Source organism: Argopecten irradians, chromosome 14 (assembly GCF_041381155.1).
Source record: "Argopecten irradians isolate NY chromosome 14, Ai_NY, whole genome shotgun sequence".
Lineage (NCBI taxonomy): Eukaryota > Metazoa > Mollusca > Bivalvia > Pectinida > Pectinidae > Argopecten > Argopecten irradians.
Window position 1 is genome coordinate 16160894 of NC_091147.1, and position 25503 is coordinate 16186396.

The window sequence follows — 25503 nt, forward strand, 5'->3', positions numbered from 1 at the left end:
GACTGAAGTTAGTGAACAATGACCGCAGGCATGGGTCAGCGAGCAGGAAAGTAAACACTAATAAGGGAGAGAGTAAATATGTTAGGAATCTCAACATAAAGGATGTATATAATGTTTGACATTACAAAATACATCAGGGTTTGTTTTGTCATCTCAAAGTTCTTAATGCATCAATTACATGAAAAAAGAGTGATCTGAAATGCAATCAAGTGTTTGTTCACTTGATTGAATTCTTTTCAAAAAAATAAACATCAGAGTTCATATTCTGTGTATTTGTTTAGTCTTCAAGACAGACGTTAAGATTTTTACCTGATACCGTAATCATTCTGTTTACGAAATTTGATACGCTTCAATTTTCCAGCTCATATCCTGATTTGATTGGTGTATTAAGTGAACAAACCAACACCAAGTTTTTATTTCAGGGAAGAAAGTTTTTTAAGTTTGCAATAACAAGTTTCTCAGAAATCTTGATAATTTTACATGACCTACACTCTCAATCTTCCTTTCTAAAATGTTACCAGTTAGGCTATATTGTTCCATATAAGGACGAGTGGAGTTGACCTTTCACCCTTGGGAGAAAGAGATGTCAATATTTATTACAATAAACGGGACAGATGTAATCCTTACTTTTTCGGGATACAGATATGTATACCCCATAAGAATTGATAAATGTCAGAGCAGTGCAAAGATGTAGCGCGTGTGTGGCAATTTCTGTCAGCATTCAATCTTGACAAATGAAATCAAAAGAAATAGATGGCTCTTCACCGTGTCTGTGTAATGCAATAAAATGTGCAATATTTTTCATTAATATTATATATAGCTGTACAGCTGTGACTCGACAAACACCAGAGCAGCATGTAATGGCTATCAATATTTTCTCTCTAAAAAAATATTAATAGCATTAAAATAGAGAGTAATATGGTGAAATCCCTTTGGAATTGTACTTGTTCGGAATTTAAAAGTCATACTCATAAAAGCGTTGATAAATTTGTCATGAAATGTTTAGTACATGATGTTTAGGCATCACAGAAGATTTACAAATGATTTTGTAACATCAGAATTTTTTAAAATTATGTATTTGCCCTTTAAAATTCATTTGGAGCTTGATTTACGCAAAATGCTGACACAAATATTCACATAGTACAAGATATAAGATCATTCATTCACCCCCGGAAATTCATAATGGACCCTTCCAGCCTTTTAATTAGAATAGTTCAAATGTGTCTTCAGGGATTAATTGAGTTAATTATATTGCAGCACAAAGAAAATTCATCTTCTAGATTTGTTTTTATGAACAACAGAAAACATGAAGTGGGCTTATTACCAGACATGGCCTAAGATTGATTTATCATAACAAAGAAACAAAATATCTACAAACCTATAATAATTACTCAACATACTGTTTTCATCTCCTAAGTCACAGATAGATCTAGCCGCTGCCAGAAAGCATCAGTGATTTTGTTTATTTATATAAAAACCTCGGAAGCCTATCACCCATTGGTGTTTTCACAGCACCTGGTGTTCCTATCAATGTCAGACAATTATGCCGCCGTTTCAGAATTCTTCACCTTCAGTCAACAAAAGATAAGATCCTAACTCTATACCTGATACCATTCTACCACTTCTTTACACCAAGACATTAACCTGTCAATGTAGAAAGCACTACAGCCATGGAACACGAGAATTCAGACCTAAACTTAGATAACGAAATGTTAGGGATTATAAATATACCTTCACTTTAGGATTTCTGTCACAGCTGCTTCATTTGCCCAGAGAACAAATTCCTTCGGTCTAAAGTAAAACGTATATATATATATATATCTATTTTCGAAAAAAAATAAAATAAAAAAATTTCTGAGTCAGGCAAACGTTTGGAAGTAATGAAAGGATCAGTAACGCACATGGGAGATGTGTTAATTGAATCAGATGTTACCGTCAGTGACCCGATAAATGCTGATAGTATAATCTCTACAATTGATGCTGAAACGAGCCTCACTTTTACCAGCCTCAATTTCACTTTAAAAGTCTATCTGCCACCGCCGGTGATCTTCTGTTCAAATTTGAGAGAGATTGGCCTGTCATCTATTAGATTTAGAGTGTAAATTTCACTATAATACAATAAAATCATGCCATTTCATCATCTGTCTTACCTAGTGTTCGATTAAACTTTTTTTTCTCGTCCTTTCTTTTCCTGTTTTCTAAGAGCCTTAAGATCTGCCAGTGGTTTAAATCACTTTCTGACGGTTCATTCCTTCGTGATACAGTTACCTTAGATATTGAAAAAAAGAACTTTCATTGGAGTTGCCAAGGACAATCTCCGTCTTTGGAAAGGCCACGAAAACATATAAAGTCTATGTGCTTCTTACAGATTTGGTAGCTTCTTTAAGCAGCTTTTTGTACATTTTTTTCATGCATGAAATCACATACAAAATTTTCATATTTTTTCTATCAATTTTTTTTTATTATTTTCAACAAACATACTATTTGTAAAACCTTCACTCAAACTTTTCGAAAGGTTCTGAAATGTGAACAAAATTAGCACAGATTTGGCAATCATTTTCACTGATTACTTTTACCACAAGTTCTAAAAAACAATATAAAACATTTCAGACAAAATATAACCACAAAAATCTGTTGTACATCAGATTGGTGATAGACACTATAAGAGTATATTTTCTTACCCAGCCCGGACTACATATAAATCAATCGCTGTGCCAGTTTCTCTCTCTCTATCTCCCCAGGGGCAACAGATCATATCTGCCATACAATTCTAGACAAACTCTGTAACCAAGCAAGATTACGATTCTTTGTCTTTTTCAATTTCTGGTAATGTCTGTCAGTCTGACTGCTAATGCCACCGGGATCATTTGTCTCCCGCAACTGTCTGCTCCCTCGATGTTACAAATATCATCTAACAATGCTTAACCCGTCTCACTTTCTCTTAAAGTAGAACGCTATTTCAAAACCAAATTATTCTTTTCTTTTTTTTTTACAGTGAATTACCATTTTGCTGAAAAACATATAAGTATGGTATTGGCTAGGTTTATCTTTGAGATTGTTCTCTCATTTAACGATTCAAGTGGGTTTGATAGGTGTTTGTAAGCAAGGCTCCATTCATAATCCATGTGGGCCAGTTGCCAGGTACTGACCAGCACACTGATCAGAGGTTTTTCCACAGGTACTCCGACTTTCACCTATAAACCAGGCACATCCTTAAATGACCATCTGGCTGATGATAGGATGTTAAACTAATGAATCAATTAACCTATCAAAACATATCTTCAAATATCTTTTCTATTTAATTTCTACACATATATATAGTTCACTCTTGCTTACATGTAGCTAAGTCTATTAAAGTAGTTTTGTGATTAAAGCTTTTTAAAGTGTGCTATGCCACTGTAAAATACCCTTTATTAAGACTTAAAAGTCTGCAGCGAAATGAAATCTGTATTTTAAAGTTCATTTTGATCATCAAGGTTTTTAGCAAAGTCCCATAAAAAGGTTGATGCTAAACAGAATGTACGTGCTTTAATCTCTAAATTACGATTTTCTTTTTTTATAGAGTTTTTTCGTGGAAGTCATCAGAAAATCAAACACTTAATGTTGATGCAAAAAGTCTGCTTCAACTACTAAACACCACGTTAGTTTTAAACGTTTTTAGGTCTTTTCTTTGCTCAGTGATTTACGACGCCTTGTTTTCCGTTTAACAGCCTTGATACCCATAACAGGTCATTGTTTATTTAATGCCAGAATGGTAGTTCTAAAGAAAACATGACGAAAATTTTTTTTTGTTGGAGTTTAAAAGTCTGTAGTCTGACTTGAATTTTTTAATCTCGTTTCAACTCGGAAATCATGAAAGACTTTTTTCTATCGGAGTGAAATTGAGACACATATTCCAACTTTAAAAGTACCAGGTCAAACTGATTTAAACAATCAGAGTGATTGTCTGCGGTCTTTTAAATGGAGATGGATTTAAGACTTCCGGACACAAAGCTAACAAGAACAGTTTGATTTGTCAGACTGGGGAACCTTCAGAACATACCACAACTATCGATAGTTAATTAAACGAGCCTTAAATAGGAGAGGCCTAACACAGGGGAATTCGGCAAATATTTCCGAAAATAGATTTATCAAAGAAACAATAACACTCTATGGTGTTCCGATACTAGCTAGATTATGAGATCATAAGGGTGACAAATGACAGTGCTGTATTTATCATTGTCATGAGATCTGTTGACAAAGTTATTAGGGGTGAAATAAATGGTTTTATGTCATGAACACGAAGGGCGTTTTCAGACAACATTACGATAAATGCTCATCATGTTGGCTAAAATCCATTAATTTTTGATTCGGAGAAACAAAGTACAAAGCCATTAGATAATTTACCTGTGAATACCTGTCTGTCACTGTTTTCACTTTCTAGGTCATCTGCACAGACCAATAGCATATATGTCACATGACACAACACACAGTTATAGAAAACGGCTGCATTCAGCATGTGTCATATGAAGAAAAACTACATCTGTCGTAATGAATACTTGATATTTCCTAAAAGGAATACCGAACTATGACACATCACCCTGTGTATTCATTACAAAACCAATCATCACTAGTCATGTTTCAATTGCCTTCACATTTATTATTTCAAAATGACGGGAAATCATCAAAAATTTACGATCACAGTTTTACAGTTTGATAACAGCATGAAAAGTCAAATGATCTAGATCTTATCGTGCGTGAGAGTATGGTTTATTTTAAGGTTTCGGTGATTAGTCGATCAGAGTCTCCGATTGACATGTATAAATACTTCATGCATATTTTGCACGAGTTGTACCTCAATCCATATTTAATTTTTCTGACGCAGACTTTATGGTTTGAAATAAAACATCTTCCATTCATCTTACCCATAAAAGTTAATTAATCATACCTGTAAAAGTTAATTACAAGGATAATTATGACTTAATTTACCTGTAGAGACTTCAGTTTTGAAGGATAGCTATCGATCATACCTGTTTTGTAGCTGAGTATGATAGATTACCACAACTTGAACTTCTCAGTTCCAATCGTCTCTATAGCAGTTTTTTAAAACAATAAAATATTTGGTAATCAATCAATTACATCTAAGGTATATTAATTTTTTTGATGTACATGCCATATTGATAATTGTTATCACAGGATCGCAAATATTTGTGTATAAAACATTTCAATTTTTTTTATAATTTTTTTTTCTTTTTTTGTATGAAATTCCAACAAAATAGCCATGTGACAAAATTCACGCAAAATTGGAAAAAAGTTTTAAAGGGTTAAAACGGAAACAGATGACCTTGACCTTGATGACATTTGTGCATGACATCACTAATGAGACATGCGACCTTGACATTAGTGTTGGGAGGGAAAATACCTATGTTTATTACCTAGCACTTAAGCGTAGAATTAACACAACACTTGATAGTAAGTAGCTAGCTCTTGAGGATTTCCTCAGAAAAGGCTGCAAGTAGGAGTTGCGATAGCACCACAAGACTATACATATGAGCTTCACTCCCTAACCTGTTTCCAGTCCAATTGATGTACTCAAACAGTCTAGAGAGACCAAGAAAATGTCTATCTCTATTCTGTCTTGAACATCACAGTTTCTTAGTACTTAAACAATCTAGAGAGACAAGAAAATGTCTGCCTCTATTCCGTCTTAAATATCACAGAGTTATCTCCCTTGCGGAAACATATGGATTATGACATCATTATTTTGTGAGCAAATCTCATATTTTTTTCTATGAAAATATCATGTTACGCTCACAAATTCATCCTAATTGATACCTATACTACATTGATCCTTGATAAATTTTGCCTTACAACATGTCCAATTCTAGTTGTTACTGTCTAAGTATTAAACTAGATCAATAAAATTATAACATACATGTCCTCAAAAGTCACCACCAACACAATTGCCTGTTAAAGTAATCATTTTGCTCACATCATCACTTATGACAAAAATGTCCACCTTAATTCTATAAACATTTACTAAATCAACAGATATTAGATAGGCTGTCTGTGTTGATCTCCCAGTAATAAACAAGTGAGCAGACATCCCCATCACCTTCCAGCATCTGATGTACATATTTCTATAGACAAGCCAACAGGCTATAAAAACACCTGATTATTTTGGACCTCAGACAAATGGTGATTGCCTTTCTGAGAAGAATTCTACATGCACACTGACAGGGGGAAATCTCAGCCATTTTGTTAGAACATAAGCAAGGTGTTGTTTAGGTAATTAGGTGTCGTTTGTGATGATTCACCTTCACATAGATGGGGATGATAGCTGTCCTCTCTAGATCTACAGTCCCTGCAGCGCTACTCCTACAGTCATAGTTCATAATGGAAATGTACAATATACCTAAATTAATCAGCACTGTTATGGAATATCATTGAATAACAGTGGCAATAAACCTGCTTAATGATAGTTTAGGCAGCCCTCTTTGTTCTACTCTGCATTGCTTATTTAAATGTCATGGTAACATCCATCACTGTAATGTACATAGCACATTGATGTCATATTCAGTGTCACCAATTGCTGTTATGCAAACTATTAATGCTGCAATGTACCATGTCAATGTTATAATAAGATGTTGTCAATAAAATGCAAAATGTCATTGTTACAATGTTTGATGATACTGCCGTAAATGAAATAAGTTTGCAACATTGTTACTGTTGGTCATCATAAGGCAGCATGGTTGCAATGTAAAATATCATTGCTGTAATGTAAAATGTCATTGCTGCAATGTAAGATGTCATTGTTTGGATGTAAAATGTCATTGTGCAATGTGAGATGTCATTGCTGCAATGTAAAATTCATTGCTGTAATGTAAAATGTCATTGCTGCAATGTGAGATGTCATGTGCTGTATGTAAGTAAATGTCATTGCTGCAATGTGAGATGTCATTGCTGCAATGTAAATCATTGCTGTAATGTAAAATGTCATTGCTGCAATGTAAGATGTCATTGTTTGGATGTAAAATGTCATTGCTGCAATGTAAGATGTCATGGATGCAATGTAAAATGTCACTGCTGCAATTTAGGATGTCATTGTTTCAATGTAAGATATCATTGCTGCAATGTAAGATGTCATTGTTTCAATGTAAGGTGTCATTGTTTCAATGTAAGGTGTCATTGTTTCAATGTAAGATATCATTGCTGCAATGTAAGATGTCATTGCTGCAATGTAAGATGTCATTGCTACAATGTAAGATGTCATTGCTACAATGTAAATTGTAATTACTATAATGTAAGATATATTATTGCTGCAATGTAAGATGACTCCATGCTGCAATGTAAAATGTCATTGTATTGGATTTGTTAAATCTGTACTATGTAAGTACATCACCTTGCAATGTTTTACAACATTACTATAACATCATCAGGGGAATGTAAATGTCATCTCTACAATGTTATATGACACTGATATATTCTTGGTGTCATCGCTGCAATGTTGACTACAACGATTCTAATTGTTCTGCCACGTGCACAGCTCTATTTACTGCCAAGGCTTGGGCTAAGTCATCGCACCTTATGCACCAGGAAGGAGATCATAAATAAGCATAGTTGCCATAGTATACCTCTAGATTTACTAGTGCATCTGGATCCTATCCTAACATACCTACCTCCCTACCTACCTACCACGCAATACACACAGTGATAACCAACTTATACCGAAGCCTTGGACCGCAAATATCATTTTCAGAGAAATATAAAAAGTTACATATCTTAACATGTTCATATTTCATTTCCTACATTCTGTATCAGGACCATATCTTTTTTGTTGTTTTATGAGAGAGATAAAGAACTTATTGTCTGATATCAAATTAGACTGTGACAGCGCCAGACTAACCAGGAGCTTACTGACACAGTACCACAGTTAGGCGTTTGAGGAAATATCTCTCCCCACAGTTAGGCGTTTGAGTAGTATCTCCCCCTGCAGTTAGGCGTTTGAGTACTAATCTCCCCGAACTGGTAGTCCTTCTGATTAAATATACATCTATTACAGCGCCAATTCTTCAGCGTCTGCAGTCTGCAACTTCCTCTTACAGCGAACAAAACACCTACTGCATGCCAACTGCAGAAGCGTCCATGTGTTCTAGTCACTCAACAGACATATCCAGTTTTCAAAACACACAAAACTCAAAAAGAGAGAATCCTGCTTGATTAATGAGTCTCCCTGTTCTATCTGGCAGCTAAAGATTTTTATCCTCAAACCCAGGAATTCGGATGGGAAGTTCGCTATTTTTCACTAACATTTCCTTTATTTTCTTTATAGAAAAGAGAACTCTCTATATATAATTACACATTCTGTGCATGTCTAGCTGAAATGGACTTGGCATACAGTAATATTTATTAATTCCTTGTTCCAGCCCAATTTGGCCGAACCCCAGTGTACAGAGATAGCTAGAAGTTGAACTCAGAAACATCAACAAAAATTAATTTGGACTTCTAACATAAACAGTTAAATGACTTTACATGTTCATTAATTTCTGGCATATTTTTGTGTAATAATAATTGCCAAGTTTGTTCCAGGAGTTAAAATATGATAATAACGAGAAATTAATGAAAAGAGGTCAGAATACTTTATAGTAAAAATTATATATATATATTTGAAGATACTTGCCAAACTATAAACAAGTAAGGACTACGTATATATAGCTAGTTACTTCATGCTCGATCTTTAATTTCTTACTTGATAGAGTATTATTCAATTCATGGGTTGTTTTTTTCTTATTCATTTGAAATATTTTATATATAATGGTAAAAATCTTCGCTATTGTTTTACTGATGTCTGGTGTATTGTCTATATGATTGTCTCCAATACACTGACTTCATAGGTGATATTTACTATAGAGGTCATAGGTGATACAAGGTCAGAGGTCATCCAATGTTTACATGGCCCAAATGTGTACACTTCAGTGATAGGATTCATACTGGGCACATAGATAAGCACAACAACAAACATACACACATATGATATCTACCAGTATATAAACACATTGTATTTCTCTTCTCATAAATTTTGCGTAATATATCAGCAAATCGGGACCATTTTTCAATACAACAAAGTCGACTCTTAAAGCCTTTTGTTGCCTCTGATTGCGACAAAATTCTACACAAAGGCGCTGTTCCTCTTGTATTATGTGCCAATCCATTTGACACGTCTGAGACGTATTATCGTATGTGTACATGCAGAAGGACCACATGTTATCGAATGTTGTTCTTCGGAGAAGCTTACTTAACTAGATTTGCTGAGTCGACAAATGGCTACATTGTCTTTTGGTCTTGTTATAACGGCTGAATGCAGTGAGTGACAAAGACAGTTGGGTCATGGAAAAAAACCAAGCGTCTATCTAACACCACCAACACAACAACAACTTGCATCGTTGCTCAGCCGAAACTTAAATTAGATATCCACACAGCATATTGTTCTTATCAAATCTCATTGTGTTTTAAAATTGGGTAGGGAGAAGATTTTTCTGATAACTCGAATCAGATGTACTTTTATCTTTCTCCTGGTTGTCTACTAGATTTCAATTTCATTTTCCAATCAAATACCAAAGAAAACCTAACATTTCTTTGTTCGTGTCAAATCTTGATCAATAAGATGTTTGGGAACACCTTGACTTAGATTGTATATGTTTACACTCATCACACCACTAGTTGAGTTCATAAAATACAAAATATTTGTATATCGCTTCCTGCAAGAGACAAACGGATATGCTAGTACCCCCTTCCGACTCCTTCGCTCAAAAAGGAACAAAAAACAATAGACTAGCCCTCTTCCAAAACCTATAAATAATCCAACAACGAAAAATGTCCAATGGGGGCAGCATTCACCCTAAAAATGATAAAACATTTCTGACAGAAACCTGGGGCTGCCACATAGTTTACAGGCCTCCCATGCCATGGTGATATTTATGAAATACACCAGTTTTTAGGTCATCATGGGTAAATTGTCAATCAAAGTAAGCATCCTGTTACTGGAGGGAAAATTCATGTGAACCAGCATGGTGGGAGAGACTGTGGTGTGAAAGATACAGTGAAAGGGGAGATCAGGTTTACTGATCTCAACATTCCTCATAAACAGAGGGATATAGATACTATATGTATCTAGTGGTGAAATATTGATGAAGTTCTCCATCAAAATCACGACATTCATGGACACAGAAAACAATTTGGAGTGAATGTATATCAGATGTAAAGGAAGACAAACTCATTCTTTTATGTATACAGGTGATCTGGTATTACATAATGTATGTTTTGTACAGCCCAACTGACCATGTTTCTTTACATTGAGGCCAAACACTATGTGTAGTACATTGATAGGGACCAAGGCATAATGCTAAAGGTCGCTGAAGGTCTGAGAATGAAATGAGGGTGCTGACAATTCTGAAGGGAGATTCCTGGGATCTGAAAGAGAGAAGTGAAAGAGACAAGTATCAGGCTGGACAGACCTACAAAGTTTTTAGTGTCAAGTTTGACCTTAGAACGACCTCTGACTGATCCTGATGATAGACATCACCCAGATTCCATCATATAACAAATTACAGTCAAATCCTAGCTTACTTGGTGAATTTCCCTGTATCAAAATGTTCAGTAGTCAGTTGTACTGCAGTACGGCTTTCAAAGCTAACTTTCATAAGAAATAGGATTTGAACACCCCCCAGCCATTCATGTGCTACTTTATTCCATGAGCAATTACAAAAATATTCTTCACAAGATCATAGATACTATATCCTCCATATAGCTCTTAATAATGATACAATTTTCTATGCTGAAATACATCACATCATAGGCCCTTATACACTAACTAGCCAAAGACAAACATGATATAGAAGCAATTTTCATTGAGAAATGTGACTGCACATGTGAATTTGAAAGAGAACATTTTAATATGCAACACATATTATCCTGCAAAGCTTTTGATTGGACTCTTGAACTGAAAGAATCATCTAATTGATGAAAGGGATGTTACATAAAATATGCTGCTGTATGTTGCAATCATAATATGTTATGAAACATAATGACAATTTTCTAATCATCAGCATTTATGGTAAAGATTGGGTGAAACACCATTCTGCATGTACTGAAATAGCGTCTTGTTTTATGGTCACCATTTAGTATCAATGACCATAAAGGAAATGAAGGCGTAAGATAAAAGCCATATAACTGATTATAAATATTGCATAAATGTCATGTTGGTAGGCGTCCCACGGTGATATATCTCACCTGTAACAGGTAGAGTGATACTGACAGAATCTCGTCAGCGACAGGTGAAAAAAAAAAATATCATGCAGTTATAGTAGCAATCAGAATTACAAAACACATGTTGGCAATTTATGAGGAGAGGTGCTGTGGTGACTTCAAGCAGATGATAAAACTTCAAAACAATATCAAAATCTTCAACAATATGTCAAAGAAAATCATAGACCTCTTCAAAAATTACATGAGCAAATATCAAATCGAAGTTCTTAAATGAAGGTGACTCTTGAATTCAAATTTGAAACAAACTCCACAATTTTGACATTGAAAAATATCAATTCCCCTTAGGTACCCCATCTTATAGTTATAATCATAGTTATATTTAATAATTTTATCAAAAAGTTGCCTTTATATCCAGATTGAATTTTTTCATAATTGATTCATATGCCTTTAAATATTTTTTGGTGTAATTTTTGTGGATAAAATTTAAGGATGTTCTTTCAAAAAACAAAAGTTGTAAATGAATTTCAATTCAAATATGAAATGAACTCCTCAACTTTTGTATGCCCCTGTGGGTGCCCCACTCCCATCTTTTTAAGCGACAAAAGCTATAATTTTTTTTCCTGTTGATGATGATGGCCCTTAATGACCAGCTCCAGTCTGAACTTGACCAGACTGTACACACATGTCCAGATGGTGCTGAAGTAGCCATTGACCAGCGGTCACTATAATTACTTTATAATAGGACAGAATAGAACCCATTTACGGACCATAAAGCTTTATTATCATACAATAATATCAAGCTAATTCAGCTGTAGGGAACAGCCTGCCAGCCATCTTAGGACATGTTCGGGGAGACAAACACTATGCTGTGAAAGCATGTAGGCTCAAAAACATCCTAGTCGTTATCAAACATGGCAAAAATATGGATCCATAACAGAGAGAGAAATTTCTGCTGATTCAGCAATATCGGAAGAGTGTCTGAGGCAGAGGACTGATCGATGATTATGTGTAGTTTTGTCTGGTGGATTGTCCCAGACAGTTCACGTTAACAATCATATCAGGGATATGCTGATAAAATGACCCCAAGGTTCCAGCAGTCATTACCCACAATAAAATCGGTAGCTCTGACAAAATGTCTGGAACTATACAGTATAAATCATGCTAACTGACAACTTTCTAATTAAGATCAATATCCGAGGTAATTCATTTGTAACCAATGTTTATGTCATTCAAACCCAGAAAGATGTTCAAATATTCTGACATAGACAGAAAATCATGTAATAGGAGATGTTTTCTATTGGTACTTGTGGAATTTCTGAAATTAAGGAAGCAATATGAACAGATCACCAAATTTATAGACCGAGTGATTTGTCACAAACATTAGACCTTGAGACATTTTAAACTAGAATAGCTTTGTACTATAAACAAAAAATGATGATTAAGCATTTATCTCATTGATGGAGGCTATGACTTTGTAGTTGGTACGAATTGGATGGTTCCAGGAATATGGCAATTATTCCTAATCCTCACCATGGGACAGCTCCAGCTTGGCAATCAAGGGCAATAACTCTGTATATTGTCATCCACTTCCATATTCATTTGTTCACCTCTAATTCTTGAGCGCACAAGCTGAGGAATGTAACTTTATTAAATGATGTGCAACCTATATCTTTGAATTCTCAAAAATTATTCCTGAGCCATATTGGATATGAAATCAAAATAGCCATGGTACCATATGAGGTCAAGACAGTCAGTAATTTGAATTCTGCTGAATTCCCTGTTCTTTGTATCTCTATCGCTGATGAGGTACCGTGTCTTTTAGTGGAAAGTGATTAGTCTGTTGTGTACTTCAGCAACAAGATATTAGAACCATCGACCTATAAATCACCATTACCCATCATCCTTCTGACTAAAGCTAGGTGTTAAAAAAGCTTGTATGCCTAGCAAAGAGAAACAAGATATCCACTTAACAGAAAACATGTTTGAGACCTTGATTTACTAGCAGCACTATCCTGATATACTCCTGGGAAATCTTAGTCAGGTTTTTTTAGGGCAGTCACGAAAATGTTATCCATTGAGTATGTGAAATGTTATGAATAAATTGAACCAGATATTTACTCCTGGTGGTAAAGTCTATTCTATAGAAAATACTATTTCGGTTAATCTATCTTGTAGAGCATTATCATACTGAGGCCTATGCCAGAGCCCAAATTCTATTAACTTGAGTTTGAGACAGTGGAATTTTAGATAAAGATATGAGTAAATAGAGAACTTGGGTCCAATCTTATTAATATTCAAACCATTTGGCTGCCTTGCCAGATTAGCTACATCTTGGTGCAGCACGAAAGTAGAAATTATTTGACAGTTTCCACTGTAAATGTACCGTAAGTGTATCGAGCAAACATTTTGTATGTAAAAATGCAAATAAATATCTATGAATACAAAACTTTGAATTTTACCCATCTGACAAACAAATTGTATTAATTCAGTAAAATGCTAATATCGGAAGATGAAATGTATTCCATTATAGCCTACTCCTCCCATTGATAAACTTTGTGAACTTGATTTTGATCCGAAATTCCGTATTGTATATATATATATGCCTGGCCTGAATCAAATCTCCGCATGAGGAATAATAAATGCTATAAAACTATTCAGATTACACTTTGTGAGAAACCCAAATGTTACTGGAGTGTAAAGGTAGCAGGATTAAGGCAACAGACTTAACAATGGTTGTGGCGGGGACGATCAAACGCGCCCAGATACTCCCCACATGTGACTATAGCAGTAACAGCTCAGAAATACCCGCAAATATGTTCAAATAAAAGTGCATCTGAGCGGCATAATCCTCCATACTACAGCTGTTCGTGATGTTAAAGGCCCGCTATTTTCCACCTCATGTGCAATCAAAACGCGGTAAATCTTTCCTAAAGAATTCTTACGTAAAAACGCCATATTCCACTGGCAGAAATGTAAGTACAATAAATTTCATGCATGCAGCAAATCATTTCCAAAGAATTCTAATTTGAAATACCAGTCTAGCTGGCAGTATGTACATTTATATTAAATATCATGCATTTGCGCCGCTGGGTTAATTTCTGTATTACTTGGTTTTAGATACTGAGCTGGGGCAGAATTGTGTACACAACTTCAGAGCCAACAAGCAGCAAAAAATAATGTCTGGGAAATACAGAGAAAACAGATGCTGAATACCAGTACCTTGGCATTGCTAACATGTATTTTGTATATTTAGAAATCGCATATTTATAAACTCCAGAGATATATATCTTTGGAAATTTAAAATAAAAGTTCCATATGTTTTATTTTAATCATCCGTGTTTTGAATCCCAAAGTCGGGGCTTTAGATATTCACCAGAGCTATAGATCTTTATCTATTTTTATAGAGCAATATTTCAGGGAAAGTTTGTTACTGTAACAGAACAGAATGAAAAAATCAATGAAATGAAATAAATACCTAACAACGAAAGGATGTATTGTACATGAATTACTCATACTTAATAACAAAATATTGACCAGTATATACAATACCTATACAGTTCACTACATAGGGCCATATGGCCATGCAGAGGTTAACGTAGAATCAATGTTCAGTGATAAATCACCCTGTGAATGTAACCCTTCCATGTTTTGTTCAATCAATATGCCTTTAAAACAGTGTTAAACATCGACAGGTTTTACTTACAGAAGGTTCTAGAGAAGGGTCAGACATTTTGACTGTAGTTCCAGTGGATTATCGTCAACGGTCAACAACTACAGGTGGAAAGTCACACTCCAAATTTATAGTCGACAATCGCTTACAATCTTGGGAGAATTCACACACTTCAGAGATATGATAATCAAAATTTTCCTGTACAACAAAATCCAGAAAGATTCTCCCCAATTTTTTTTTTTTTGAGAAATAAAATTTGATGACTTGTGGCCGAAGTGAGTCCACTAATGGCGGGTTGTATAAGTACTGAGGGCTTGATCAAACCCGAGTAGCTGTGCTATAGGTATCTGGCCTTACTCAAACACTTGATAACATTCACCAAGCCACTATGGCTTGGTCACATGTTGACAAGTTTTATGATATGTGTAGATAGCCAATCTCCAACTCTGGGATTATATAATGGTCAAGCAGCACGCATAAACAATAGCTAACGTGATAGCAGGTTAAGTTACCTACATGTTGAGCCGTATCAACACCACATGGTAACAGACTTTGAGATAGTAACTTGGCAAAAATTTACTTTATTTTCCTGCCTTCAAAAATGCTTTGCCAATTTTATACAATTGGTCCTTACATGTTAAACGTCCAGGGGGTTCGATGGTAACATGTACAGACCGGAGTTTGGCAACCACATTGTCAAATGTTTGGTGATATTTAACATCTGACTCAAATTTTTTTTATCATCTACAGCAAAACCTGCCTATAAAGACCAACTCTATTAAGTGTAGATGGATAAATGGTCGTTATAGCCAGGTGGTCTCTATACACAGATCAAATTGTGTTGACGTTGGCTATCTAGGATGTTGGCTATCTAGGACGTTGGCTATCTAGGATGTTGGCTATCTAGGATGTTGGCTATCTAGGACCTGAAGAAAACCATGTCTCATTAAGCAGGTGGTATTTACACAGAGGTTGTCACTATGAGAGGTTTTACTGTAGGATAAACACCATCTCTACCAGAAGTCGCCCACTTGCTTGTGTGAGAATTTCCTGATATATTAACCTTGAAACAGACTTTAAATTATTTTTATAATTTTTTTTTTTATTTTTAAAAGTTTATCTCTGTGAAATGATGCAGCACTGGTCCTGTGCTTTGTCTGCACTGTTGGTTGCCATGGGAACAATAGGAACGGAATCGTGTGTGAAATGATACAGCACTTTTGTGAGAGACTGGCTTTTGATGCTGTTTTTTTCTCCCCTCAATAAAAGAATGAAAAATGGAAATGTCTGCTGCATTCTCTGCATGTGGGATTTGATGAAAACCGATAAAGAATTTTATTTCAGAGGCATATCTCATTACAAGTGTGAAGCCGAGATTGTTTATAGTTCCCTGCTTGTATATTTATGCAATAACTTTTCCCCAAATCTCACTGAACTTTAGTCACAAAATTCAAAATCACACAAAGATAACACAAATATTCCAGACCGAGGTTGTTGGAAAAGCATGTGTTTCCTGTAACGAGTGCATTCAGCTTCAGGTTAATAACACAGGCACACACAAACAGACATGGCTACAGATCTTCTAATTATACGCATCATACACAAAGCTAAACAGTTTTTTTTCTGCAGGAACAGAAGAAATCTTCTTGCATTTTTCCAGAAAATATCGTAATGTTCTGACAATCATTGTAATATTTACTGACTTATCCGTTGCCAGTTATACAGTAGAGCTCTATATAGCTTGGTCTAGTTTTCAGAGAGGAATGTCCTATATTTTTAGAAGGATCTCTAGATTTACCATAGGATAAACTAATACAATGGTGATTGATAGATTCACAATGCTGTGGTTTTCTACATCCCTCCCCCCATCCACAAGAAAACAAAAAGTTTCTGTGAGTTATCTACATATTATTTCATCTGTATTCAAATAAGAACAAAAGTCCTCACTTTGAATATTGATAGAATGCTGGTCGCGATTCTGAAATCGCTCACATTCTGATCTCTAACGAAGCTGATGTACCATGAGAGTAAAACTTCTTAGAGATACAGATCAAGAACAGCACAATCTTAAACGAAGCTGATGTAACATGAGAGTAAAGCTTCTCTGAGATACAGATCTAGGACAGCACGGTATGTGTGTTTTATCTACATAACAACAGAGGAAGGAGGGAAAACAAATGTTCCCGAGAGTGTCTAGATCTGGGAAAAGCTTGTTTCCTAAATCAGAAATATTAACGGGACTCGACTATAGATTCTGACAGGACCTTGTAGATGTCTCGAGACTAATGGTGCAAAACACTACGGGCGACATGGGCAGACATCAAGATCACAAAGATGCTTGAAACTTTATGACATCAAGTGCAATGCGATGGAAGTCTGCCAATGGTATCTGAGGAAGAGATGTCGGTTTGTCAGTGACACAAGAAGTACTATAGCCTAGACTAGAACTATCTGTACATTAGTAAAATAAACATATAAATATATACTCAATCCAACTGCCAGTTAGCCAACTAGTAGAATAGACACATATCACCAGTAAAACGTATTTATATAACTTATCATATCTGGATAAATCATTTGCATAATATTACACTTGTGTATGAATTAAACATAGAGAGATACATAAATTTGCGTACAATATCTATCATAACGTTGTAAATTTACAGTTTTTCTCTATATCAGACTTTTAAACTGAGTGACTATAAATTTGCATACCGTTTCAGTGAACAGAGGTCAACGCGGGGTTAATAGCTTGTTTTGTTTAAAATTGTATATACCTTTACAACAGCTTTTAAATATCACACCATTACATAGAGCTGACAATGACGATTAAGTTTGATCAACTAAGGATCGAAAAACTGGACTACAGTCATGTACCTTGAATTAGCATGTGTGATCGAGGAGTTGGAACTAGACAGACATGCAGTTATTTGTTACCATGACAACATGACAATACAAATAATAAGAACATTGTTTAAGCTGATTTGATACTTTGACCAATTACATGTAATATCCTCTATCTCAAAGTTTCCAGAAGCTTAAAATTAAGTTATCAAAATGCTTAAATAAGAACAGTCCAAAGGTGGTTTCAGGGTTGAATGAGAAAATTTCGATCTTTGAAATGCAAAAAAAAAAAAAAAAAAAAAGAAAAAAAAGAAAAGAAAATGAGATTTTATATAATTTACTAACTTATATATTTTAAATGAAACAGACAGATATATACTCTTCCAACAATACAGTGTTAACAGCTTACATTGATATATATATATATGTAAGGCAAAAGTGAAAATAACAGAGAAAATTGTGAAGGCAGTATGTAATACCACGTCTCTCCTATTATGACAAAGTGTCTATAATGATGTTGGTGAATCATGGTCACGACACACCCCGAATCTGATCACAGATCAACTCTACAGTTCTTGTATGTACCACACATCACCAAAGTAGTATGTCTGACAGTGGTCACGCCCAAATATGGTCAGAGGAGCAGAGTGGATAAGTAGGGTTACAGGGCAGTGTTAAACAGCAGAAAATATATTTAGTTAAAGATTTGTCATCCAGAGGTGTAAAGATTTGTCATCCAGAGGTGTAAAATATAGTCTTAAGTCTAGACTAATGTCATCCAGAGGTGTAAAATATAGTCTTAAGTCTAGACTAATGGTACAATACACTAAAATAATATTATATCGCAGTTTGTTCAAAGGGGAAAATTGTCATCTTGCTCATTTACATAAACTCATTTACTGATGTTTTGATTCATTGATGCTATCTATTTTCTATTTGTATAGTACTGAAAATGATTTAAAAAAGATAAACAATTACAAAATTTGTAATTGTTCACCCCTAAAATTTCAAAATGGACCAGCCTAGTCCTTGATTTAGAAGAGTCTAAATGTGTCTTTGGGGTAATTGATTGAAGGCTATGCTGTACAGGTTTTATCATTATGTCATTATTTTTTGTTGTTTTGCACAAGTTAAGGGTCTATCATGATGCCCTACAGATGCAGAATCATTGGTGTTGTTAAAAAGAAGAAAAAATAACAAATTACAACCAGAATGTGCTTATCTGAATTGAATATATCAGAAATGTCATTTTCAAATGTCTAGTAAAAACCTCTTACTATTCTATTTCTGGAAAATTGTGCAATGAGACAGGAAAAGCTTTAGGGCCTCCATTACGAAGGGAACACCGTTATTATAGAGGGCGCTCAACGACAATCAACAATCAAGTCTAGCCCTATTAAGCCCCCAAGGAAAGTTTGGACTATTTTAGAGATATAGTGTAAGCAATGTTATCGCATTTGTTGCTTTTTACTCCATCTTACTCTTCCGCATCCCAAGAAAGACAAGTCTGTAAAGCCTGGTTAGCATACAAATTCAAATAACATTTTTTATTAAATGTATATATATATTTTGTTCACAAAAACCATACCTTAATCCTCAACAGATGCTGGAGATGAATGAAGAATGTAAATACGATCATTTTTCACAAATTAAAAAGCATATATATTTTTTCCCTGAGTTTTATTCCTGTTTTATTAAAGCTGACCAGATCTAGCGCGGCTGTGTGGGAAGATGATATATAATTTGTGTCAGGTGTTGTAATTGGCTGCCTTGGATGGTAGTCAGGCCAGATTTTTGTCAAGATGTAATCTGTTTTAGGGAACAGATTGATGAGTATCTTCACTCTCTCTGATCCAGTCTTAACTGTCTAGCTGGTTAGGTCTCTGATATGTATCAGTACCCCTCAAAGGCTTCGTACAGTCCCGACATGGCAGGTCTCTCTCCACTACTGATCATATCACCATCATATCATATGCCAAGGTAATTCTATTGTTACCAAGGAAATCTCACAATACTGTAGCCATAAGTAGTGATACGTTATGTAATCACAAACAGTTGAATACATATTGGATTGTTCAATTTTAAGTCGTATTGAACATCAGTTTGTGAGTTAGGTTCATGACTACCTTTAGGGTCTACTTCTAAGGTTCTGAAATTTATTTCATAGAGAATTTGATTCCCTATAATGTTCAACAATATAAGCTCATGTCTGGTAATAAACTCATGTCCAGTAAAAGCCCATGTCTGGTAATATATTTTCCCCTTCACACATGTGAAAAATCATCTATCTGAGAAAAAACAAGAATTTCTAGAAAAAGAAATGAAACAAAAATCACTCATGAAGAATTTCAAACTGGCAACCACAACATCTGGGCTAAATTCTACAAGATAATCTCCCCCTACTTTGTGAGCATGGCCTAATCTATAATTTGAGTGTTGCAGACACAGCAGTTAAGAAAGTAGTCTAGACTGTGAGAGCCTACAGATACCTGCTAATACCATTATTGTTATTAGTGATATATTTATTCTAATCAGACGTACACACAGATAAAGATCTACCTCCTGATGCTGCCGCGGCATATTAATGCATGTTTATCCTGCCACTTATCACCTAACAAAATAGTTCCGAGTCAGTAAAAAGGCTAAAAGCTCCGTGGCAGACCCTAATTCCCAGTCTTATCTTATCATGTGTATACCGACATGTAGGTACTATAATGAAATCATTAAATGAAATCAGATAATTAAGGAAAATTCAGGGGAGGTAAATCTTGTGAGATTTATTTCTATCAAGTTTAATTTCTTTTCACACATGTATTTGATAACTAACTTCTGTATTGTTTTAAAACAGCAAAGCTTTACTGGTAGCTACATTTCCTAAGGTTTCATTCCATTCTGACCACCTCAGCATTCTTCATAAAGTTCTTCAAAATTCACACTCCTATGACTTTACAATTAACTTTTGTGTTACATTTCAGAGCAGCTATTATCAGATGAGTATATATGCCAACTTTCGTCCAAAATTTCAAACTTGTAACAAATATTCAGCTTGCTATGAAATTCTAGCCTAATTTGAAACTATATAAGCTTGCTAAGAAATTTTCCAGATTGCTATTATGTCTAAGTTTTCTCCAGTACTAAGAAACATTTTGCTATGTATTTCTAGACTACGACAGATATGCATGATCCATCACATCATACTCGAGGCGTTTTAAACCTCGACCATCATTCATAACGATCACTGTTATAGCCCCTGGTATTATGTAAGATGTAAATTGTTTCTCCACCACAGGGCAGTTCAACCAAGAGCAAATCTTAAACCAATCAAATTAGAGAAATACAAACACCATCGACCAATCAAAAACTTGAAGTAAATCCCATTTTTTACTTCACTTCACTGTACTAAGAATTTTGTTCACCAGTCCTTACTTTAACATGTTACTTAAGTGCCTGAAGGTGTTTTAAATGTAATTATTCCTATTTTCAAACTGTCATTTTACCATAGTCCAGAGACAAGTTTTGATTTAAATTTGAAATTATGATGTGTGGAATATTGTACGGAACATGCTGACTTGATTTGCTCTGTTGAAAATTATTCACTACAAACTTATGGCATATCATTCAAATCATATGGGGTGCTTCAGTGTAGCCACCAGGTGTTTTGTGTTTGTTTTACAGGAACCCTAAAATAACTTCCTCACAAACTCCATCTTTCCACAATTCAGAAATATTGTTTTTTTTCTTCATTAGTTTAACATCCCATTAAGAGCCAGGGTCATTTAAGAATGTGGCAGGTTTAGATGGTGAAGGAAAGCCAGAGCACCAGGAGAAAAACCACTGACCAGCAGTCAGTACCTGGCAACTGTCCCACATGGGATCCAACCTTGCGACCCAGAGGTGGAGGGCTTGTGCTGATATGTAAGGACATCTAAAACCACTCGGCCACTGAGGCCCCATGAAATAGTGGAGTTGTGCTTTTAATAAGTTAGTATTTCAAAAGTGGTACGGTTTAATAAAGAACTTCAGCTACAGTTTCTTACATCTGTTATTTAAGATACTGCACTGTGTTTTTTTTAACAGAATCTCTCGAGAACCTTGATGCATGAGACAATGAAGAGACAATTAAGGGTCTTGCACATTATATTGAAGGACACTTACACCTTTTTATACAATTTCTAAACCAGCATGATAAAAAAAAACCTGTTTAATCAAAATAAAAAGGATTAATCGTTATTTGAATTGGTCAATTACCTCCGATTTCACTAATTATCACCAAGATCAGCATTCCTAATTCTAAAAGCCCTATATGCAGAAAACTTCTGTTAAAATCCTCCCTAATGATTGTGTTTCAATAATGCTAACAGACGATTCGCTTCCACAACCTAATTATCAGATTTCACAATTATAATTAAACATTAGAGGCCCAATCCCCAATTAAGTAATGTTATTGAAATCTTGATAACCCAATTTATGGTATTACATGACAAAAATCTGTTTCATTTTGAGTATGAATTTGGAGTTACCAATAATCGCTTTCCAAAATTGTTACTGCAGTTTTATAGTTCATATTGAACACCTAATTATTCAAGCTGCCATAGAAAATGTAGTTGTAATCCCTATCGCTGATATAATCCAAGTTACACAAGGGATGCACCTTCCCCTATGGGATTATTCTGATCGCGTGCATCCGAGATTAAAATTCCATTTGCAGACACAAACGTGGAGAACTCTCCTACTGAGCGAGGGAGGATGTGATTGGTTAGGCGAGTTTGAATTAGACCATGCTTGACTTGGTTCTATAATTAGAACTTCTGTCTGCATTAATTATTGATGAAACTCGCCATAAACAATGTACAAAGGTGCCTCTTGCTCTGACATGACGAGACAATTTTTTTTATATCATTGCAAAAAACTGTCTGCCATTGAAGATTGAAGCAGTTCATTGATTAATGTCCTACGTCATTCACAATCTAAAATTGATTATAATTGACTAAAATGCCCCTCCTACACACACAAGGACCCTAAGACTCTATCAGATCAGAAATGCCATCCCCATTTATTATGAATTTGATTTCATCTCATTATCATAATGCCCCAACATATTGCATGCCAGGTTGACCTTTACCAAACAGCTTTTGTTGTATATATCCTCATCATAAATCGTCCATTATGATCTGCATCCATTATGTTCAACAAGACTGATAACCTTTCAGATTAACTCACTCAAAACTTTTTCATGCAAGTAAATAGCTTCAACAAACAAATCATTCTTCTGCAAGCAATATATTGCGCATTCAAATTGGCATATTTTGTTGTTTCATTTTCCACAGATAAACGAGATGGTGTTTATTTTTAGCCTAAAAATGTCGGAGAATTTGAATGAGTGTGCATTCTATGTTTGAAACGAGGGGGTTAGAAGGAAGTGGGCACTTTGTGTTTATGCATTTTGTGTGTGACCATTTGGGTCAAGGCGGAAACAGGTCATCATGGATAGGAAGCCTTAAGTAAGAGTGATAATGAGTCAAGCCACTCGACAACCTAACTATTTTATAAGTACCCACCAGTAAGAGGACAAGAATTCCATCATTTCACACCTCCACTCTCAACAAACAAACCCATTCTCCCTCGAAGTTCATTACTATTTCACCTACAGACAAGGTTTGCACCGATCCACATCAAAGAAAGACTAGTCCATTATTGAACTTTAGGTAAATCCCTTTGCCAACATACAGCTTAGTGTATTTCCTATGGAGATTTAAAAATAAAAGTAATACATATATAATGATATCATGTGCTTTAGAATTCTTATTTAGACCAAAAGAGTTCAACTATACTCTTTGAATTTTAGCACTATCTCGATAGTGCTTTCGGTATACCCTCTAGATTTCTATTTAAATAACATTTGCTGCCTTTTGATATTCTCTAGGATTTTCATACAGTGCTAATAGCTTCAATATTTTTTAAAGTGTTCTAAGGTTTTGGAGGTAGGGGATAAATCACCAACTTATTGTTTTACCTGGAAATTTGTCCCATTGAAGATTCAAACTTATGACCCACAAGTTGTGGACTAGAGACGATATGTATGAAAATTATAGCTCGCAGCAACACTGTTGTTTTATAATGCAGAAGAGAAAATGATTTAAACCCATATATAATAGTTTCCCTTTGGCATTTGTAATAATATGTTATATCAAATTACACACTGGAAAGTTTATGTGTGGGAAAATATTTTATTTCAAACAGACAAATGTGAATGATTAAAACGAAAGGTTGCCATGACATTTATTTCCAACAGGAATGTTTTTTGTCACCCTGGCAACTTATCCTGCTAGGGTCTGATCAGTGTATATTGATTGTATATGTGCATATGTATAGTTACCTACAACAGTTACCTACAAAGTCTATCAATAAATGTTAGAATATATAGTTATCTACAACAGTTACCAACAAAGTCTATCATTAAATGTTAGAATGTATAGTTACCTACAACAGTTACCTACATAAGTCTATCATTAAATGTTATTATGTATAGTTACCTACAACAGTTACCTACATAGTCTATCATTAAATGTTATAATGTATAGTTACCTACAACAGGTGCCTATATAGTCCATTATTAACTTTGAAATGTATAGCAACCTAAAATATTGTTGTCTTCATACCTGGTGCCGATTTCTCGAAACAAAAAAACAGACTTAAGTCAAAACTTAAGTTTTTCTCCTTCTTTATTACCTTATATGAAAAAATATCAATTTTTGACTTAAGTTTGTTTCAAAAAAGAGGAGCCAGTTTATATAGTCTTGTTCAAATTAAAATACAAAAACATTTGGATTGGAATGTAAATGATTATACATAATGAACAGCTGGTGTAAATTGTTTAGTTATAGATTTTATTTTTTATTTTTCCAAAAATTAATGTATTCATTCATTCATTTGATTGATCAGTTCAATCTTGTATCAATGTATAATTAATGCTTCATATGCTTACATTACACCAAACAACACAAATAGAATGTCTATAGGGGCGTGTTGATAAAAAAGATCTTGTCAGTAACTTGTACATATTTATGACAATTTCCAAATTGAATTCCAGATCAGAAGTATATATATTACGTAAGTTAAAATTATTATCAGGTTTGACACACACAAAATTATGTGAGAAATTCCAGTGGAATAATATACTTGTCAGACCGATTCAGACAAGACCATCTATAAAGTACATGATCTATCAATTAATTAGATCTTACACCGATAAATCGTCACACAATGGAAGGTCAAGGTCATGTTTGTACCCCTGTGTAGAACTGATTGTCACCCGCTACTGACAATGGTTCCACAATGGACGCCGGAGGACGGCAGCTTCACACTGTTACACAGACCTATTCAAAATGTCTACTCAAGCTATCTAAAGGGTTTTGATTGGATTTTTAGATTATTTGAAATTCAATTGCAAAGTTAAAATCAACGCCTTAAAACCTAATAACTGTTCGTCCATAGGATCTATTCCGATACGGAACCAATTCAATACATACAGCGTGAATGATTTTAATATAAACCCGTCGCATTGTCGCACTTGTGAATGTAGATTTCTGATTTTGAATAAATTAACATGTTGTCTTTGACAAATGATAACAAGAAAATACATATACATGAAATGTGATCCACTTGAGAAAAGATAGATATAGGTGCTTCATTTTAATTAATTCAATTATACTTTGTATATGATGGTAGCAGAGAACATGTTTTAC

At 34.7% G+C, this 25503-nt stretch overlaps 1 protein-coding gene across 18 annotated transcripts in view; it reads right to left on the bottom strand.

Moving 5' to 3' along the window:
• The window catches only part of LOC138307679 (muscleblind-like protein 1), a 281769-nt gene that overhangs the window by 62340 nt on the left and 193926 nt on the right, over positions 1-25503 (bottom strand). The window contains exon 1 of one of the 18 annotated variants that reach the window (XM_069248510.1): positions 14948-15185. The exons of the other annotated variants lie outside the window; for them this stretch is intronic. Within the exon in view, the coding sequence (XP_069104611.1) occupies positions 14948-14974 (27 nt within the window). The 5' untranslated portion in view covers positions 14975-15185. Of the gene's footprint in view, positions 1-14947; positions 15186-25503 lie in introns of those variants that run through there. 18 annotated transcript variants of the gene reach the window in all.